General features: G+C 39.4%; 1 protein-coding gene across 6 annotated transcripts in view; it reads left to right on the forward strand.

The window, feature by feature from the left end:
* The window catches only part of CELF2 (CUGBP Elav-like family member 2), a 305,972-nt gene that overhangs the window by 174,904 nt on the left and 110,886 nt on the right, over positions 1-20,182 (forward strand). For all 6 annotated transcript variants that reach the window (XM_063099375.1, XM_063099374.1, XM_063099379.1 and 3 more), the window contains exon 3: positions 7,740-7,822. In XM_063099375.1, coding sequence (XP_062955445.1) covers positions 7,740-7,822 — 83 coding nt within the window. The remainder of the gene's footprint in view (positions 1-7,739; positions 7,823-20,182) is intronic.

The following is a 20,182-nucleotide window of genomic DNA, read 5'->3' on the forward strand; positions in this document are numbered from 1 at the left end:
GTATAACTTAGATCAACAACCTTTGGACTCTGAAAAAAGTATTAAATTCTCTACGTAGTGGCTAAGATTAAGGGAGAAAATAGATTATAAGGGGAATCAAGTATGAGTATGTCCTCTTTTGACTTAAACGGGCTTGCATGCTACTGACTTGACAAGAAGCCAAGATCCCAACTGCAATTCGACTTGTGTAAAGCAGGCACCTGCTTTGCTTACAAATGTGCATACAAAAGAGAGCTTCATTCACAGAAAGGAAAAAATCATAGCAGGTTCATTAATTTAGCCTTCTAGGCCTTTAGTCTCTTGATCTGTCAGCCCCTTAGAATTCAAAGGCAGCCTGTAAAGGAATTTTTGATTCACAACATAATGACTTTGTTGATCCTGAATTCAAATATATCTTGAATTGAATTTGTCTGCCAGGACTATTACTTTGTTTAAAAAAAAAAAAATACAGGGTTCGATCATCAAATGATCATTCTGTGACTGTTTTCAAGTGTTTATTTGCTTAGATTCACAAAACAAAGTAGATTTCATATGTTTAAGATATCAAATGGCCTTGAAGACATGGACAAGCCCCTGTCTTTACCCTGGGACAGAGTTCACTTAGGGGAGACAGGTGTTCTCATGCACAGCACAGTAAGCTCCAAAACTGAAATACTTTTTACCTTACCAGCTTAGCCACAGAATTGTAGGAATCACTTTTCATCTTCTCTCCAGTCCTCAAGTTGTGCAGTTATTTGCATTTCAGAAAATACTACAGTTTTCCATAAAGAAAATATTACTAAAGAGTAACATCAGATAAAGAAATAGCAATTAGAATTAGAACATTTCAAAAAGACCCTTTCTGCCATTCAGGAGAACATTTTACACAGGAGAATTTATCCTTAGTCCAGGCTGGTGGCTACAGGAGAGGCACAAGGCATGTTTGGCTGATACCAGCCATACATGGGCTGGCTCCTGCCATGGAGAGTGTAAATTGTCAGCATGTGATCTGAAATTTCTACCCTGCATCTGAGGAGTGACTATTTCAATAATTGAAAACCATTAAAGTCACTGATTTCCTGTCTTTATACCTGGATTCTTTAAAAATAGACACACAGATATAATTTTTTTTTTTTTTAAACTGCCTTGTTGCCCATATTTTAGAGTCAAAGGCTTAAGGAAAACTGTCTTTTTTTTTTTTTTTTTTTTTTGTCGTTTTTTCGTGACCGGCACTCAGCCAGTGAGTGCACTGGTCAGTCCTATATAGGATCCGAACCCGCGGCAGGAGCGTCGCCGCACTCCCAGCGCAGCACTCTACCAAGTGCGCCACGGGCTCGGCCCAGGAAAACTGTCTTTTTAAAATGGTGTCTCCAGAGCATCAAACCTTAGTTCCATTTCTTTAATGAATATGGTGTCAATTTTCTTAAGGGCAGAATTAATTTTAAAATCTGATCTTTGGTATCATCCTTTAGGGCTGTGTCTACACTACCCTCCACACTGAAGAATGTAAATAAATTGCTGTTTGACTCAGGGCAAACTGTGCTATAAACTGGTTATCTCTACATAAGCATTACATTTTTTTTTTCTGTGAGTATTATTACCAAGAGTTTCCAAGTAAAGATTTTCAAGAGGAACAGCTGTGGTTTGAAAAGATTTGTGATAATCCAGATGGTTTCTTTGAGGATAACTCTACTTGATCATTTAAAATTAAAGTCTTTCAGTAGAGTTGAGTGTTTTCTTTATGATTTTAAATATACTACTCTGTGTGTTGTGTACGTACATATATACATACATGTGTACATATGTACCATTGGCCTGTCTTGTTTGGGACTTTATCTTTGGAAACAGCAAAAATCTCATGACAGTGTCACAAATTATCCAGCAATTAAGCTAGCAAAATACCCGAGGGAACTCTTTATGACAGCAGAAACTATTAGTGAAAAGATATAGTCAGATACCAGCTACCCCATTTGGAGTGTGTAGTGCTCAGCTACTGGGAATTGCTACTCTCAACTTTTGAAATATGATAGTATAATCATATCTCACAATTATAATACTGATTACAGATTGCTTTACAAGCTGAACATATGCAACTGTGTTGCTAAACTTACCTATTTCTGGAAATCTGGGCAGTGAAAGGCTCCAAGTCCCCCCAACAGGACTCTGAGGAGGGTGACTCCTTTGTACCGCTCTCCTTCCCTCGGTGCCCAGTGTCTCTTGTTGCTTCCTGACCACCCAAAGGCTCACTGTGAGGCCTCACACAGGCCTGCCTTCACAGACAGCACTCTGTACCCCAGGATCTTTCTTCTACACTTTCTCTGTCTCATGTTCCCTTCCTAGGGGCTCTTCTAGATTTTCAAAGCTGAACAGCAGAATTAATTCATAGTGAGATGCTAATGGCCAGTAAGACTTACCCCTCTAAGATATATACAAAATCATCAGAATCCTTTGGTGATCAGCTAAAGAAGTCATCAGTAGTGGAAGTGTTAGGCTCTGTGCGGACCTAAGACTGGTACTTGGTTCAGGAATCACCTCTCAAGTTTTACCGCTGTGCCTAATTTACCTCTGAGTTTGAAAAGTCCTGGTAAGAAGTGATAGGAAGGGGTTGATAAACAGACACATGAAGAATAATTTTTTTGGATCCAAAGTCCAAAGCGTTTATGAATATGATTATAATGAATTGTTGAAATTTTTTGAATGAGGGTCACCATAAAGTAACCTAGGTGTGGAACATCATGTTTATCTTTTCCAACTTGGCTGCTGCCACTGACAGAAACTCCTGAATGAGTGGATAAAGGTAGCACAAATTGTCAAGTGTAAGTGCTTATTAGACAATGTCAAATGAGCAAAGCAGAAAAATGTGAAGCAGCACAGATTACCAGCAGTATGCCAAAACAGCAAGTTGAGACGTGTTAAAGCTCCTGACTCATCCGACTGCATCAGCCTCTGCTGATGCTGAGCCCCTTGGTTGGTCTCTTGTCTTCTTTGACATGGAGCAGGTCCTTTCTGTCCACTCCATGGACAGTAGGGAGAGGGGGCTTCCAGGAACAAAGGCTGAAGCCTGAGGGGCTATCCCCTCTGGCACCTGTTGTAACCACTGACCACTGAAGAGCATCTGTGGATATTAGAGATGTTTAACTACCCACCTTACACTGACGTTTGCAACAGAACCTGCAGAAGGAGGGAGGCTGTCCTCTAAATCCAATTGCTGAGCCATCTGGTGTTGCAGCTGACCTGGAACTGAATCCAGTACATTTCAGACCTGAGTTACAGCTGGTGTGGGGAAATCTAAGAGACAGGTGATTCCCTTAACAGGTGTACATTCAGAGAAGGCCAGCAAGAAAGAAAATTTCATCTGTGTTGAGCCTTCATGGATTTCTGGGATCTGTAGTAGCTCTCTGACCTTGTCATAATAGTTACCATTTTAGGGCAAATAATGATATTTCTCCCTTCCTTCATTGAAATGTTATCTGCAAGTCAATGAATCTAACAGTTTACGTGAGCATATTAAGTGATATGATAGAGTGATTAAAAAAAAAAGACTGTGGTTGTTAGCTGGGAGACTATTCACACAAACAACAATCTGTGAAACAGTCTGATTTCTGGAAATGTACAAGCTAAAGTCCCACTGAGGCAAAAACACTAATTGCTGCATCTAAGGTAACCATTTAAATTTGGAGGTATTTATACTGCAAATTTTAAGATAACTTAACAAAGTTTTTATTAAGTGAATCATTATGCATGCTGAATGTAGCATAAAACTTTTTTAGCCCAATAAAGGTAAAGAGTAATTTTGACTCTCTTATTCTGAATTAAATACTTTGGCTATATGTACACATAATTTTGGGGGGGAGTTGGGGTGGGGGTTTGGGCAAACTTGGTTTTTATTCACTGATTTAGAGGTAATGAAACTAAAGTAACCAAGGTACAGAGAAACTAAGATACGTTCCCCTAAGTCATTCAGGAACGAAATGTACACACCAAAGGAAGATTCTTCGGGTAATATCCCCAGTCTGTCCCAGGCCCCCCACACTTGTACAAGTTGTTCATTGCAGGAGGGTACTCAGCTGAGACTGGGAATAGGGATAGAAATCCAGCCTGAGTTCTGCTCACTAAGCCATGGGCTGTGCAGTAAGGAGTTGTGTCCACCTGGAGATGGGACACCATTTTTGAATTCCCACAAAGGTTCCAAGTTTGCTTGCCAAGCATGGCACCTGTGGAGATGAGAGCTGTCAGGTTCAGGGCATATGAGCAGTGAGGGAAGCATATCATCATTGTTATCTAAGGTATTCTCCTATGTGTTCACTTAAACTAGAGCTTATAAGTCTTTGTTTAAATGGGTATATGGTAAAAGATTTAAAAGCTATGCATAGTGTGAAGAGGATCTGTGGTGATAAGTCCATGATTTCACCAGACCAGTTGCACAGGCAGAGAGTGGACCCTGGATGAAATTGGAAAGAGTTTGAGATTTTGGGTATGTCCCCATGTCCTGTTCTGTACATTAGACTCCTCTCTTCATTCCTTTCCCTTCTTCACCTGCCATCTCACACTGCTCAGGTACCACCTTCAAACTTTCTTTCTCCCAGGTACCACCTTCAAACTTTCTTTCTCAAAAACAAACAAGGGCTGAGCCCGTGGCGCACTCGGTAGCGTGCTGCGCTAGCAGCGCGGCGACGCTCCCGCCGCCGCGGGTTCAGATCCTATATAAGGATGATCGGTGCACTCCCTGGCTGAGCGCCGGTCACCGGAAAAAAAAAAAAAAAAAAAAAAAAAAAAAAAAAAAAAAAAAAAAAAAAAATCACTCACCTTCTATTCACTAAGAAGTACTTTGTTCAAGAGGAAAAGCCTTCAAGTAGTCAAATTTACACTAGGATGTAAATAGCTAGGAACAATTAAATATCCCCTTCCTCAAGGGTAGCATTTTAACACCTAAATATCAAATGGACTTCACTTTCCCAGTGGATTCTCAGGAAGTGGGAAATGGTAGGAATTTTGTTTAGATGTCTAAAGCAGGAGAGCTTTATTCATGAGACCACTGTGTGTTGGTCAGAGCTCTTCAAGTTGGCCCAACATATGAAGGCACACTATTCCCTCAGTTTACATCATCTTTATTCTTTGTTGATTTTGTCTTATTGTGTTTAGTACCACATTTTCAGTTCCCCCATCATTCCACTGTTCTTTCAGCCCAATCTAAACTTTTCTTTCTTGGCTCCGAGCATGCCCAAACTGGCATTCACTTCTCATCTCCCAAGTTTACTCCTACTTTTCAGCCAAGCAAACTGTTCCATCCTTAAGTCTTTTTTCTTTTCTTTTTTTTCTTTCTAACGTATCTCACCCCCAAAAGCTACCTGCTTAAAACTATCAAATTCTGCCACTTTTTGAAACTTTGATTACTAGGCAAGGTTGAAGTTCAGAACCTCCCCATCGCTTCCTTATCTGGAAGCAAATCCCATGAGCCCAGGAGAGAGACAGTGGAATTTACTGAGAGTCTGTCTGTCGGAAGCAGTTAGGAGGCATTTCCTGTTTTTCTTTCTATACCAAGACTGCAGAAACATGCTTAGTATTTTTCTTCTTCTAAAAATGATTACAATAGGTTACCGGAAGCTGGGACTTTTCTGTTTACAATTATTCCTTGATTTGAAGGAATTCCCATAGCGTTTCTGGAGCTTATGTTATAAAAATGAAGCTAATTTAGTGAAAAGTCTACCTTTAAGCAGCATGGGCAAGTGAACTCTGATCAAAGAAGTCAGAAGAGCTGGAGTGAAAAGCTCATTTAAAAATGGCCAGTCTCTCCATCTGTCTTAGTCTGTCTTCTGCTATAACAGAATAACACAGACTGAGTAATTTATAATGAACAATTTATTTGGCATGTGGTTCTGGAGGCTGGGAAGTCCAATATCAAGGCGCTGCATGTGGTAAAAGCCTTCTTACTGCATAATAGCATGACAGAAGGCATCACACGGCAAGGAAGCACATGTGAGACAGAGGAAATTGGGCCAACATCATCCTTTTATCAGGAGCCCACTCCTCAGTAATGGCATTAATTCATTCATTAGGGCAGAGCTCTCAGGACCTAATCACCTCTTAAGGATCCCACCTCTCAGCACTGTTACAATGGCAATTAAATTTCATCATGAGTTTTGGAGGGGACAATCAAACCATAGCACCATCTATGAGTCTTTAAAGAAACTTCAAAATATTCAGTTTCCACCTTCATTCAAATGGTATATTTGAAGAGTTTCTGATCCTTGGACGCATGGAGCTTTTTAAATGTCAAGGAGCTATGATCATACTCTGTCTGCGAGGTGAAGGTTTTGCATATTTATCTTGGTAGACTACAACTACATCAAGTGTAAGACAACAAGGTTCCAAATTTCTTTTGTAAATGGGGAAGAAGTATTTAGATGTCTTTAGGAATGGGTATGAGTGGGATTGTACTTTACTTTCCCCTACTCCTTTGAATGAGTTTTTATTTTGAGAAATCAGAATGCCAGTGTGTGATTCTAAACCTTTGATGGCTTGCAGTGCCAGCACACTGCTCTGCAACTGTGTCATTTTGTTCTCCTCTTTGTCTTATTTGCATCGTTCCCCTAAGTAGAACTGATATTGATGCCTAAGTGCTGCACGTTTCTCTCATGCTACTCTCTGTGCCTGGCGTATGAGTACCTCTCAAAGCTCTTCTCTGGCTCCGTGCATTAGGAGCCTTTAGTAAAGTTGCAGTAAAATACAGTCTTGGAGAGTGCATTGCAGCACTTTTTCCTCAACCCAACTTACAAGAGACAGCCCAGATTAAAGACAGCATCTTTTTTCTTTACATTTCTAAAGTTTTTGTTTGCCCTTTTTCTAAGCCTGGTTGTGCTGAGAAACTGTGAGCTGATAGAAAAAAATACTGATTAAATATTTTTCAACAAGTTGAAGAAGGGGTCACCCATTCTTCAGGATGCAGAAGGAATGGTCTGAGGCTGCAACACCATTTGCTTTGGTGTAAGGGTTAGTTGGAAAGAGGGCATATGCTGGTCTGCCTTGGAGGGGCACTCAGCCTAGACTCTCATCAGCTCTTGGAAGTGGGGAGTCAAAAGGCTGCCAGTTGGAATGCCGCAGGCATATTTAAAACATGGGCCAGAGTCTGCTAACAGCTGCTTGAGCATGTACCCACCCATATTGTAACTTAATTTCTAAGTTGGTTAAAATATAGTCTTTCATTTTGGCAAACATTCCGAGTGTCATATATACAGAACTTTGTATTATGTACTATGGAAGAAATAAAGAATAAGGCATTATCCCAGCTTTTAGGAAGATTATAGTCCAGTTGTCTAAATCTTTGCATTTAGAAAGTGTTTTAAAAGTCTGATGTTCTAGAGGTACCCTTTAAGAAAATAAGAGTTAGTGTAAGTTTGTGCTATTGTTATTGTGATTAAATACTTCTCTTTATGTAGTTGCTATGCCACAAGTCCCATTAACACCTCATTCACCCTCCCACCACCTCCCACCACCTCCCACCCTCCTTCCTGAATAGCTGTATTCCAGATAGTTGGTACAGAGTTATGAATTGATCTCCAACATGGGTAAAGCTAATAAATATGATTTAGGATGAAAGGCACTGTGTAAAAGCTTGAGATGTTGTCATTACTGTTCTCATACACTTTATTATTTTTAAATTGTGCATCCTTTTAAGTAGATTATTTGTTCGCCACAGTCTCCATTATATCTAAGCAAAGCATTCACAGAAATTTCTAAAACCTTTTCATTTCTCTCTGTAGGTTGTTGTTTCGTAACATTTTATACAAGAAAAGCTGCACTTGAAGCCCAGAATGCACTGCACAATATTAAAACTTTACCTGGGGTGAGTCGGTTTACTTTTGTACCAAAATCACTTTATTGCTTGAAAATGGTCCTTTCAACTGAAGGTTCTAGTTATAGGCTCTTAGTGCCAAAAATGACTTTGGTCTTTTGAGGAATGTGTGCTGACCCCTCTGCTCCCTACAGCCGCCAGATCAGCTGGCTGGCCCATAAAGAAGCACTGGTATTAATGCTGACAGGAAGAGCTCTCAAATAGCATGTCCCCTGGTTAGAAAATCAGAGTGACCCCACTGGGTAGCAGCAGCTGCCAAAGGGTATTGGGTGGGCTAAGGTTTTAAAAGGAAAAAAAAAAAAAAACCCAACACAAGAGAAGCAAATGGAAAAGGAAAAGCTTTTACTCACCAGGAGCCCTTTTTCAAATTTAGTCTTTAGATTTTCTTTTGAAAGGACAAAATGTACCCTGTACAGCCATAATATTAAGCCTCCTAATGGTTTCTAAACAGTCAATGGTGGTTAACAAAGTCAATGTTTTAATGCCCAATTTGTGGCTTCATGTTGATATAGAACAAAAAATACAAAGCTTACAGTCTTTTTTTCCATTTTCTTGCGATTAATATTTGATGATTAGTACAATTCACTAGAAATGAACTGATGTTGCATATAGCACCTTCATCAGAATACATTATTACTAAAGGATTTTGTGGCACTTTTATATATTCCAAGCTAGTATCTGTTTCCCTATGCTGTTTGGATATCTTCCCTATTGACTTAAATATCAGTGATGAGTTAATTCAATACCATAATGATATGCATTGGTTATAATGAAGGACCGGTGGTAAGCAATGCAATGATAATGATTTTATTGAAACCTGGTTTGATAGGAATAAAATAAAGATAACATAATGTCCCTAATGTTTTCAGGGTATAATTCTAACTTTGTGTCATTTATCTGTCTCTTTACACATACACAAGCACCTGTGCATGTGCATATACACACTAATATATGTAAACATAAGCATTTTGTCCCCCGTTACTCCCACAAAAGATAGTATTTTTATAATTCACCTTAGATCCATTGAAAATTTTATAATATTTATAATGGCAAGATGCTTAGCAAAAGGTTTTCAAAACAATAACTTCTTAATTACCCAGAAGAAATACATTATGAGCCTTGGTCTTGAATCATACCACTTTGATTTTCCCCTTTTCATTTGAGCGAACTAATAAATGGAAGGTTCAGAAACCAAGTGTGTGGTACCAGAATGCTCCCTTCCAATTTAACTACTACCTGAAACTTCTAAGGTGGTTTTTAGTAAAGCTGCTTTTATTAAGTCTAAGTGATTTGCTCAGTGACTTAGAAAAAAAAGTAGTAGTATTTCAGCTTCATTCTCCATGTAAATGGAATTTTTCCAATATAAATTCTAGGAGATTTCAGTGGTATGTCACATTATTGAATGAAGCAACCAAGGTAAATATTTACTTACTCAGCCAACAACAGAAGAAAATAATCTTTATTTCCCAGGCTCCTAATCAAACCCAAAGACCACTTTGTATTTATTTCTTCTCTTAAAAAGAAGTGCTTTACAGTAATTAGCACACAGAATCCCTTCTAGGTGTTTTCAAAAATTACTTGAGATGATGAATTGCTATTTAGCATTTAAGGTATGGTATTGTTAGTTGCCAAATTACATAATATATATATTTTTTTTTTTGTCATTTTTTCGTGACCGGCACTCAGCCAGTGAGTGCACCGGTCATTCCTATATAGGATCCGAACCCGCGGCGGGCGCAGCACTCTACCGAGTGCGCCACGGGCTCGGCCCTTACATAATATTTTTAATGAACGCAAAGCTTGGTTAACTTGGATTCATCACCTCTACTAGAAGTAACGCTGCCAACATGCCACCTTCATATGTGAAGGTACCCTCAAGAAACCCAGAGTTAATATGAGCATGGGGAGTGTTGAAATGTATAGAAGAAACTGATGAGTATGCTTCTGTTTGGGATAGCTTACTCGGACCCTTTCTTAGCAAATGAATAGCATCTTCTGTATTAAAAAAAAAAAAAGTTATGCATATTTTCTTTCTCTTCTTCCTAAAACATTATGCATGCAGAATTCAGGGGTGGTGATTTTGGAGACCTGTTGTTAAGGACATTAATTTGGGAGTGGGAAAAGTTGGTTAGTGGATTATTTTTGCTTTTGTTTTTATCTAGTTCAATTTTATATGCCCAATTACTTAAGGCAGGTTAAACAAAAATTTGAAAATTCAGATCTGATTTATGAGACTCATAGCCTTTACAGTGTACCCACTTGCTACATTTGCCATTTCAAACACACTAAATAGGCACAGAGTTCCACATCCTGCGTTTATGTACAGCTTTATCTGATAAACATCACCCTTAACAGCTACAGGAGAAACATGAAAGTGGTTGCCTTTCAGCTATAAGCCTTTGGTGGACAGGAAGAAATGGGACCAGACATAAAAGATTAATGCATATTCTTAGAAAAAAAAAAGTACAGGGTGCCTTGCTGTTTGATTACAAGCCTCGGCATTAGTCAACATTTCCATAATTCTAAACCAATATACACCTGTTTTCCCACTGTGACGTGAAGGCACAACTTAATTTAACAGAAACCCTGCTGTGCTAAATCTCTCATTAAATACCAAGTGAGTTCGGTAATTTAAAGTTGTAGCACTACTATTTTAACTGGTTGCCTTCGTATTATGAAATTAATAAGAAATTAATGATGCACTTTGCCATATGCCTTCAATTTCTTTCTGAATAAAAATAAAAGGGATAAAGAAAAATGCATCACCAGCTGACACTTTAAAGCTTTTCTGGTTGTAATCATTTTCCTGCAGATAAAATCCATTAAAAAGGCACTTGCTGCCTTTTTTCTAAAGTGTCCAAAACTTTCAATTTAAAACAAGATCAAATAGTGCCGGGCTTTTTTTTTTTTTTTTTTTTTTTTCCCTAGGTAATTTTCTTTTGCAGTTGATGTTTTGTATCATGAGGAACTTTTATCATGGAACCAAACTTGATTAATGTGTAGGGGTTTGCTTTTGCCTTTATGTTCCATCTTCCTTTCTTAAGGGAAACAAAGAACTTGGTTAGTATTTTAGTATGGGAGGTAAAAACAAGCTGATGGTACTGTCTACCAGCACTGCAATCAGATGTGTGTCTTTAGATTTTGAATTAAAGGCATCCTCCTTTTCATGTCATGCATGGGTTTTAGGGACCCTTTACATGGCGTCGGGGTGGGAGTGCAGTGGTATCCAGGTAAAAGATCAGGGCTTTCCTAAGCAGTGCAAAGTAATTGAGGACATATTTCTCAAACCTGCCTCTTACTATGTAAGCAAGAAAGACACTGGGTCTTATATCCTCTGAAATGCTCCACATAAATCCTGCAAATGCAACAGTAGAAATAAAGGGAGCAAATTCGACAGCTCAGTGCAGAGCAAAGAATGAGAGTCTGGGTGTCGTTTCCTCAGTTTGGTCATGCTCTCCTCTAGAAATGATTGCTCGATGCTCAAGCAACAGATCAAATCTTAGATGTAGTGCCTGATTAATTACTGACATTTCCTGAGATTAAAAAATCACCAGTGATTATTGAATACCTACTATGTGCCAGGCACTAAGGTAGGTAATATGCAGGAAATAGCAGAGATCAAGCCCAACGGGCCTTTTAGCTGGTCTAGCTGGAAGAATGGACAGTGGACAGTAATTAATACTGGCATGGTTTATGCTTTAGTGCTGTTCTTCCTGGAGTCAGTACCAGTTCCACATACATACACATCCTTGTTATCCCGAGTGAGTAGTGCTTTCATAGCCTGAAGAAAATATTGTGACTGTGTCTGCTCAGGCTGGGCTGCTTGGTGAGCCGTCTGGTTTGGTGCAGCCTTGTTAGACTGACATTTTCCACTGCTGTGCCATTTGTGTTCTTGGACACATTTTGGCTGCCTCCACTTTGATATAACAAATCAAGCTTACAGAAAGCCTCCTTCGTTTAGGGTTCTGGGTTGGTACAACCCAGCTGGTAGTATTACCTAATAGAAATGTCATTGTCTGCCATTTGTGTTTCCCAGAGAGAAATCCTTATAAAAGCAACTTGCAAGATTCATTTTGTTTTCATTGGCCTAATTTAATTCAATTAAAAAATAAAATAAAATAAAGACATTATTTGAAGCACAGAAAAACTATCAAGATCTTTTCAGTAATCATATGTCAGGGCCAAATGTCTTTGTGCCTGTGACAGCACCGTGCCTCATGTCAATTTTTTCAAGGTCTCAACACATATTGTTTCTAGCAATAAGACTTTTTGATTGAAAATCTACAGCAGTATCATTAGAGCATTCACTGTATAAATTAATTTAATTAAGGATGTAATAACAGAGAGGAATACAGTTTTGAAAAAGCTCTTAAATTTTAACAGCAAGGAGGAATCTGCAGAATCTAAATGTCTTGTAAAATATTAATTGCAAATTTCTTCCAGACATTTTCTCTGAATATGCCTTTTCTTTTAAGAATCACTACCAGTTTTATTAAATGCAGTTTATATTAAGGAGTTATTGCCCTAAGAGAACATTTGTTTAGTGCAGTCCATTTTAGAGATGGCATACTGAAAGGTGTTTTATAGTAACACATGCAGTGTGAGCAAGGACTACACATAGATCTGAGATATAAAAACAAATGAGCCTGATCCAGTAGGAAGAAGCTGGAAGTAAAATGGCCTCTTGGGACAAGTGAGTTCACCCATCTGAAGTGAATGGGCCCCTTCCTGGCTTGCCCTAGAAGAGACAATTTACCTGTGTGGGTAGGCGCTTTACTCCCAGGCAGGCTTTAACTCAACTCTCCATAGAATTGTCCCCCTGTGTCCTTTAATAGTGAAATGCTAGGGTTTTATTATTCTTTTCAACAGAACAGCTTGGCTCTCACTGGGACCAAATTCAATCTGTCCATTGTAATGTGTTTTAAGGTACTCATTATCTTCGAACCCCCTTTCCTAATTATTAATATGTATTTAATACCTTTGTTTTCAGAGCCATGATTATTATTTTATCATTATCATTATTATTTCTGTCATAAAATCTCCCAAACCTCATCTTCTCATATTATGGAAATTTCCCTCAAAATCATCCCATTTGAATCAAAGCCTAACTAGGTCAAGTTAGATAAAACTTTTTCTCAGATACATTTTATCTTAAATTGTTATGAAAAACAGCCAAAACATCTGTACAAATTAGGTTTGAGTCCTCAAAATCTTGTATCATGTGGAACAAACAGAATATTTATTCATTCATTTGAAATATTTGTTAAATTTTTATTGTTTGTCAGACACTGTTCTAGATACTAGGGAATACAGTAGTACCAAACATTCCCTTTATAACTGAATCAGCAAAAAAATAAATAAAGCCTGCCACCATGCTTATACATGGTAAATGTTTAGTAAATAGCTGTTGGATATTGAAGGCACAAGTGGGTTAGTTTTATAAGCTATTTCCAAAGGAGTCAAGTTTTATTTAAAGAAAGATCTGCCCACAAATATTTCAAATGTTTCAAAATGTAAGATGAATATAGATTTGTTATTATATGTATGAGTGTATAATATAATTTATTTCACATACACAGATCTATATATATTTATATCTCTGTAGATTCACACACATATACATGTGGATATCAATTTAGTCAGATAAATACTGAAGAAGATATAACTTAAAGTCCCATTTTCTGTTTGGCCTGCCAATGTGCTCTTAGTTACTTTGTAGTCAACTTTCTTATTTTAGGCTTCATGAATTCAGTTCCTGAGTATAATTATAATTTTTATGTTTGTTTTTTGGTTTTTGCTTTGAATCAGGATTATGGTTGATTCATAGTGTGTGTGAGAGGGTATTTAAGAACTGCCATTTAATGGTGATATTCCCTCCCTTCTGCCTTCTTAACAGAAGAGAGTAAGGGCTGAATGGGATTCTGCCCATCAAGCTTTTCAAGCCTCTGAAGAAATGTGCCTTGTAAGACATTATTTCTACTTCATAGTGTCTGTCAAGTGTGAACTCTTCTTGGGTAGACCGACATATACAATGTATTTGCTGTGGAGTATTTAAATCGGGACATTGATTTGAATTATATTCTTCAGATTTACATTTGCAGAATTTGGCCTGGGCTAAAATATTTGGCCTCATAGGACTGCCTAAGAGGAACCGTTCCCCTGCTGTCTAAATCCCACAGAAATAAAAGCAAAACGAAAAGTAAGGACTTCGTTTTTCTTTAAGATGACTTTTTTAAGGACTGTGATGGAGAATGCCAAGGTGTAGCTATGGAGGAGTCTCCTTCATCCCTGGGAGCCATGCCAGTGCGAAGGAGTAGGGTGAAAGTGTAGAACCACCCTCAAGTGGCACTCAGACAGGTGTGGCAGGATTGCTTCCAGCTCACCTGTTTATACCTGAGAAAGTTGGAGAATAGAAGGAAACTTTGGCCCAGTGGTTCCAGTCAGTCTTCAGGTCCAGCCCCAGGAATCGGGGAAAGTATATTTTAGTACTTCATAAAAGGCCACTGGTAATTTATTTCTCCTACCATAAAGTTTTATGTGCTACGTGAATAGTGGGTTGTTTTACTTTAGGCTAGCAGTCTGTCAATTCAATAACTTTGACTGGCAGTTATTTTTGTATAGCTTTGATCAACTAAAATGAAAACTAGTTACTTTCAAAACATGGCCCACTCAATACAATGATGTCTATGGAAGAAAATTAATGAGGATTCTTTGTTTGGAAAAATTGAAAATGCCAGCACAGGGTTAAAACAGGGAGCAGCTACACCGTTTTTTGGCAGTAGAACTCAGTGGAAGGCATTACTGTTTTGTTTTGCCAATAACATAGTCCCAGATACATACCTAATTAATAGGACTGTTGTGAGGGCTTACAAGAGAATGTGTGTAAATGCCCTGGCACTGGTGCCTGATCAGATTTGCAAAATTGTCCTGTGTCATTTTTTGAGGAATATTGGTATCTCATGGTTACTGTGTGAGTGTATGGTAGGATGGCATAGGGAAGGTTACAAAATGAAGTAATAGATTTCAGAGATAATCATTTCTCTATGATAGTATAAGATTAAATTGGCAATGTTACGTTCACTTATATAGACCTTAGTTCCCAAAAGGTTGATAGGTTTCAAAAGAAGATAGGGAAGGAAAATCCATAAATTCGACTAAAGGTCTGGATGGAATTGCAGAGGAAGGAGGTGTGGTAGTCAAATGAAAGGGGGGAAAGTTTGAAATAAAGCTAGAAAATTTTTTGAATTCTGTTGTTAGAGTATGAGGTCTGCATGAGAATTCACCACCTGAAAATGTTATATTGTGCTGGACAGAACCTGAATCTTTCATGTGAGCCAGCACAGCTCAGGAGACTAGGGGCAGTCGAAGTGGGATGGCTAGTTCATAGCCTCAAGCTTTAATCCACACAAAAATGTATATGACATAGGAGGGTGTGGAGAGAGTTCTCCCAGGAGCCCCCAAGGTTCTTCCCCATGTACCAGAAACAGAGAGTGGCTGAGCTGGGGGAAGCTGAAGCCAGGATCAGAGGGAGCCTCAGAACCCCACTGCCCGGCCGGGTCTGGTTTGGTTAATGCAAGGGAAGCAAGCACGTTGGTCACACTGGTCACTCTGGAGGGAGGGAGGCAGGGAAGGAAGCTTCGTGTGTCCCTCTGCTTGTTTTAGCTGTGGACTGTCATAGTACACAGGTGCTCAGCAAGTCTCATTAGTAATACGACATAGGTTATTGAAGTTGTTTTGATAATAAAGCAGTATTTCAGGACCACATCATACAGCTCTTGCTACCCACAAGTCAGTGAGATGAAGGGATAAACAATAAACAGTATGTGTGGGAGGCCACAGAAAGGGACACTATGACAAATGTGCCCTTTTGTACTCTTTATTGTTCGTGACGGTCATTACTTCCCATCCGCACTCAAGATGCATATTCCTGCTACCATCCCCTCCTACACCAGCACTGGAAAACACTCAAAACTTCTTCCTTCCTTCATCTGCAAAACAAAGTGGTTGGACTAAATGATTCTTAGAGGAGGCCTTTCCAGTCTTACAAAACTGTTCTTTGCCTTCATGTCTTGTCTATCGTCATGTCCTTTTTAAAGAAGAAAAAAATCTCCATATGTGACTTTACATGCTTCAATTACTGGTTAGTCATTTTAGGTACTTTATGTAGATGAGTCTGGATCATTCAAGGTTTGACTCTCCACTGGGAGAGTCTCTGGGCATCTGCTTCCCTTTCCCCTCTGGTTGGGAACAAACAGGGAACTTAGCACTCATAATTTTACCACCAGGAGACAGAGAAAGGAAAGGAAACTCTAACAAGTCCATTTAATTCCTTGTTTACATCATTGGTTCGACAAGAAAAGGTGTTTAACCTAATGAGGTTTCAGGATTATTGGTGGATTTCTTTTATCTGTATGATTCCTGTCCCCAGTTAACATGGATAAGTGAGTTGTCTGTGTTTGTAAATGGCTTTATGGGGTTGCTTATTATCCCTTCTAAAAATATTTCAGGTGATATATCAATAGCATTCACTATGTTATACTGAGAACTCTGAGGTGACAGAGATTAAATTAACTTCTCTGACCTCCCCTAGCAAAGCAGTGATGGAAGTAGGATTAGAAGTCATAGTCACTGAGACTCCCCAGTATTTGGCCTCGTGACATCTTAGGGAGTGGGGAGCATGATTCAGGAAGCCGACACAGCACAACAGTAAAAACCATCATTACAAGAGGAGCTTCTCTTTCCTGATGCCCATGTGGAGGCTCTGTAACTGTATTTTGATTTTCACAACTCCACAGGACACATGTTGGATAGCCCCATTTTACAGTGAGGAAGTGGAAACTCAGAGAAAATGAGTTGACTTGTCCAGGGTTACACAGCTGGTAACTGAATTTACAGACTGTTGGGTTCAAGCCAGCATGTCTGGACTCTGAAGCTGATGCTGGGGGACTTTCCACTCTTCTGTGTATCAGGCATGGGCTTGCCAGTCCCAGTTCCCGCAGGCAGGTGGCTGGTCTCAGAAGGACCACCTTGGCTTCCTTTGGAGCTGTCTTGAAATAAATCTAAATCCTTAGCCCTTCCTACTGCTGCAGCTCACTGTGTGGAGTGTCGAGCTTGTCGGTGGGTGTAGAACAGTAGGGCCATGCCAGTTCCAGCTGCAAAGGATGGTGCCTGGGAACAGCAGTATAGACCTAGAAGTAATCTGGGCAGCACTCCCCCCACCCGTGCACATGACAGCTGCAGCTCTGCCTGAGAAGTGAATCCATGCTCTCTCGCACAGGCCATGAAAAACATTCGGTGGGCGAGGCACGGTGTTTCCTGGAAACTTGGTTATGAGGTTACCATCCAGCCACCCATTCTATTCAGTCCTGCCCAACTCAGAGCTCTCTAGGAGGAAATTACATTACTGTGAGAGGAACTACTTTGCATAAATGATTATAAATGCAACGCCTTTCTTCATAGGAGTGTAGCTTTACCAATATCATCTCATTGACATTCACATTATTAGGATGCTTTTCTTTATCTACTTCCACAGGCTTTTGGTCCCAATCCACAGTCTGCATTCCAATGCCCTATCTCCATCCAGCTCCCCCCTGCCCCCCCATTTCTGTGTTTCATAGGGGAAGGGCAGAGTTGGGGATTGAGGCTTCTCTCGGAAGAATAAGCACAAACCCTACAACCCCAAGCACAAAGCAGCAGGACAAAGAGCAGACCGTGGCTATGGCCATGGACTGAAGTCGAGAAATTAGAAGTCTCCATCCACTCACCAACATCACTCTCTGCTACCCTGAAAACACCTGGAAGTCTTTAGAAAGCAACTCGTTCTACCCTGTTATTTTACTGATGAGAAAACTAAGGTCCAAGCACTGAAGTCTGCATAACCATCTCAGCTTCTAAATCTGCTGCTGCTGCTGCTGCTGCTGCTTAGACCAGGCTCTCCACCATGAACGAGGGCACTAAGAAATAGAACCATGCAGCAAACACCACAGATAGTGTGACAGGATTGAACATAGTCCCCTCTCCAGACCCATAAAACAGTGCCTGCTGCTCTCTTGGTCACTGCGACATCCACGTTCAGGGCAAGGAGACTGGGTCAGCAGAGGAGCTCTTCACTGATTGCCTGGAAGCTTAGACATTCCTGCCCTCCCCTGTCCCCATCCAGTCACCTGCTGTATTCAGTCCCGCCCAACTATTCTTGCTCCTCACCAGGAGGCAAATTAAGGTTAAAGGCTGAACACTGACTGGGTTATTAGGGCAAGTTCCATGGTTGGTTCCATCTAGTCATCACTCTGCAGTTTCTGTTTTCATATGAATGTTAAATGAGTAGATGTATTTTGGAGGGAGAGGCTAAGGTTACCTCTGCCACTCTAAATTATGAGAGGAGGAGCTAACAATGCCCTGGACCATTGGTGCCTGGGGTTAGACCAGGAAGTTCTCAGTGATCTCTAGGCCGACACTTTCTGCAACACTGTCACGCATCAGGGACAGGAAGCACCTAGTGAGAGTGAAGGATAGGTTCCCTGGAAACTCATCTCCACTCCTGGAAGGTTGACTGAGTGGCTGTGGGTCACAGGGTAAATTTTAATCTGTGAAATTCAGCACTTTACGTAGTTGCCAATACGTGTACAGTATTATCGTTTCTTCAGAAGAGCATATACTTAAATATATTGCAGGAGACTACACCAGGTATTTTGTATTAAGTAGCATATAAGGTCCAGTGTACAGTAGAAGTATTAACAAGTCATAGGGATTAGAAAATAGAAAATTAATTGCTGTTTTTGCATATATATCATATGGTGGATATAAAGTCAAAATGATCGATTCAGAACTTCAGGATAAATATGTTTCTAGCAAATTTTGGTTCTATAAATGTTTTGTCTGCCTGATTGCTATTTTTCGGTGACTTTCAAAATTTAAATTTAACCAAATAGCAATAATAGCAATAAATGTTCATTTAATAAAACTAATAGTAATAGTTAACATTTATTGAGTGTTTGCTATGTCCTGGGAACTATGCCAAGAGCTTTATGTATACCTGACCTCATATAAATAAGAAAATACTAAATAAATAATAAAACAGTAATAATTTGTTTTCTTATTCTGGTTGCCTCTTCAACTAGAAGTTTATTGTTCTAAGTTCAAGAGCATTAAAGTGGTTACATCTATTAGAGACAATTTCTCTAATGATAAATCAATGACTATCTTTTCTGGCTAATAATCGACCTACTCCAGCTAGACACAAATATGATGTAAAAGACGACTGTCAATTAACTCAGGCTAACCTCATCCTGTCTTCCTAATCCAATGCTAATATCTGATTTATGATTTACTAATATTTGTAAGCTGTCATTTAAATAGATGCAGAAGGAGCATTAGCCTAGATTTTGATCAGTTTTATTTTACTTTTTTCCTGCGACTCATAGAGGCACTAACTATAATCACAACTCCTAAAAAAAATAAACCTCATAAGTACTATCAAATCATTTACTAGAGAATCTCAATCAATTTGGAGTTTCCAGATGTAAAACCTCTATAGATCATTAACAAAAATTAAATACTGTCGGTAAGGAAAATGAAAAGTAGTAGTCAAAAGCCCAGGAAATCCTGTAGCTAATTTCAATAGGTTTCTGTTTAGGTGTATGATATTATATGGGTCAACAGAGGAAGAAAGGACCTGTGGAGGAAAATAAGCCAGACCTAATCCTAGATCATAGAACTATAGAAGCTGGTATTCTTCAACCTCCTTACTTTGTAGCTGAGAAAACTGAAGCCCGGAAAGGTCATGTGACAGGTGACCTACTAAAAGTCACACAACCAGGAAGTGGTGCAGGTGGGACAACAAATCACATCTACTAACCCTGAGCCTCTTGCTCTTTTTAGCAAACCATGCCCCTCACGATATCTCTACAAGATGGTGCTACACACATCATTTTAAGGAATGAGAAATTCAGAGCCAAATTACCAGTCTGTAGCGTTACACTCTATGACATTTTTCTTCTCCTTTTCATTCTCTGAAAAAGACCCAGATATTCTTCCTGGTCATTTACCTAAAATGACATGTGAGGTAGATGAATTTATAAAGAATTGATGAAGGAAAAGCAAAGTGGTCCTTAATACTTAAGCCATTTACATCGACAATTAGGGTAGTGATTCGCAACTTTTGACTGCATAACAGAATGACCTGGGGAGCTTTTAAAACTATAGTCGCCCGGGCCACACCACAGACAAATTAAAAAAGAATCTCTTGGGATGGGAGCCTGGTGTCAGTGTTTTTAAAGCAGCTCCCCAAATGATTCTAGTGTTCAGGCAGGTTTGAGAATCACTGCTGGGGGGCATTACTGGTCATGGACCCCA

The sequence above is a fragment of the Cynocephalus volans genome, chromosome 6 (genome assembly GCF_027409185.1).
Source record: "Cynocephalus volans isolate mCynVol1 chromosome 6, mCynVol1.pri, whole genome shotgun sequence".
NCBI classification, from domain to species: Eukaryota; Metazoa; Chordata; class Mammalia; order Dermoptera; family Cynocephalidae; genus Cynocephalus; species Cynocephalus volans.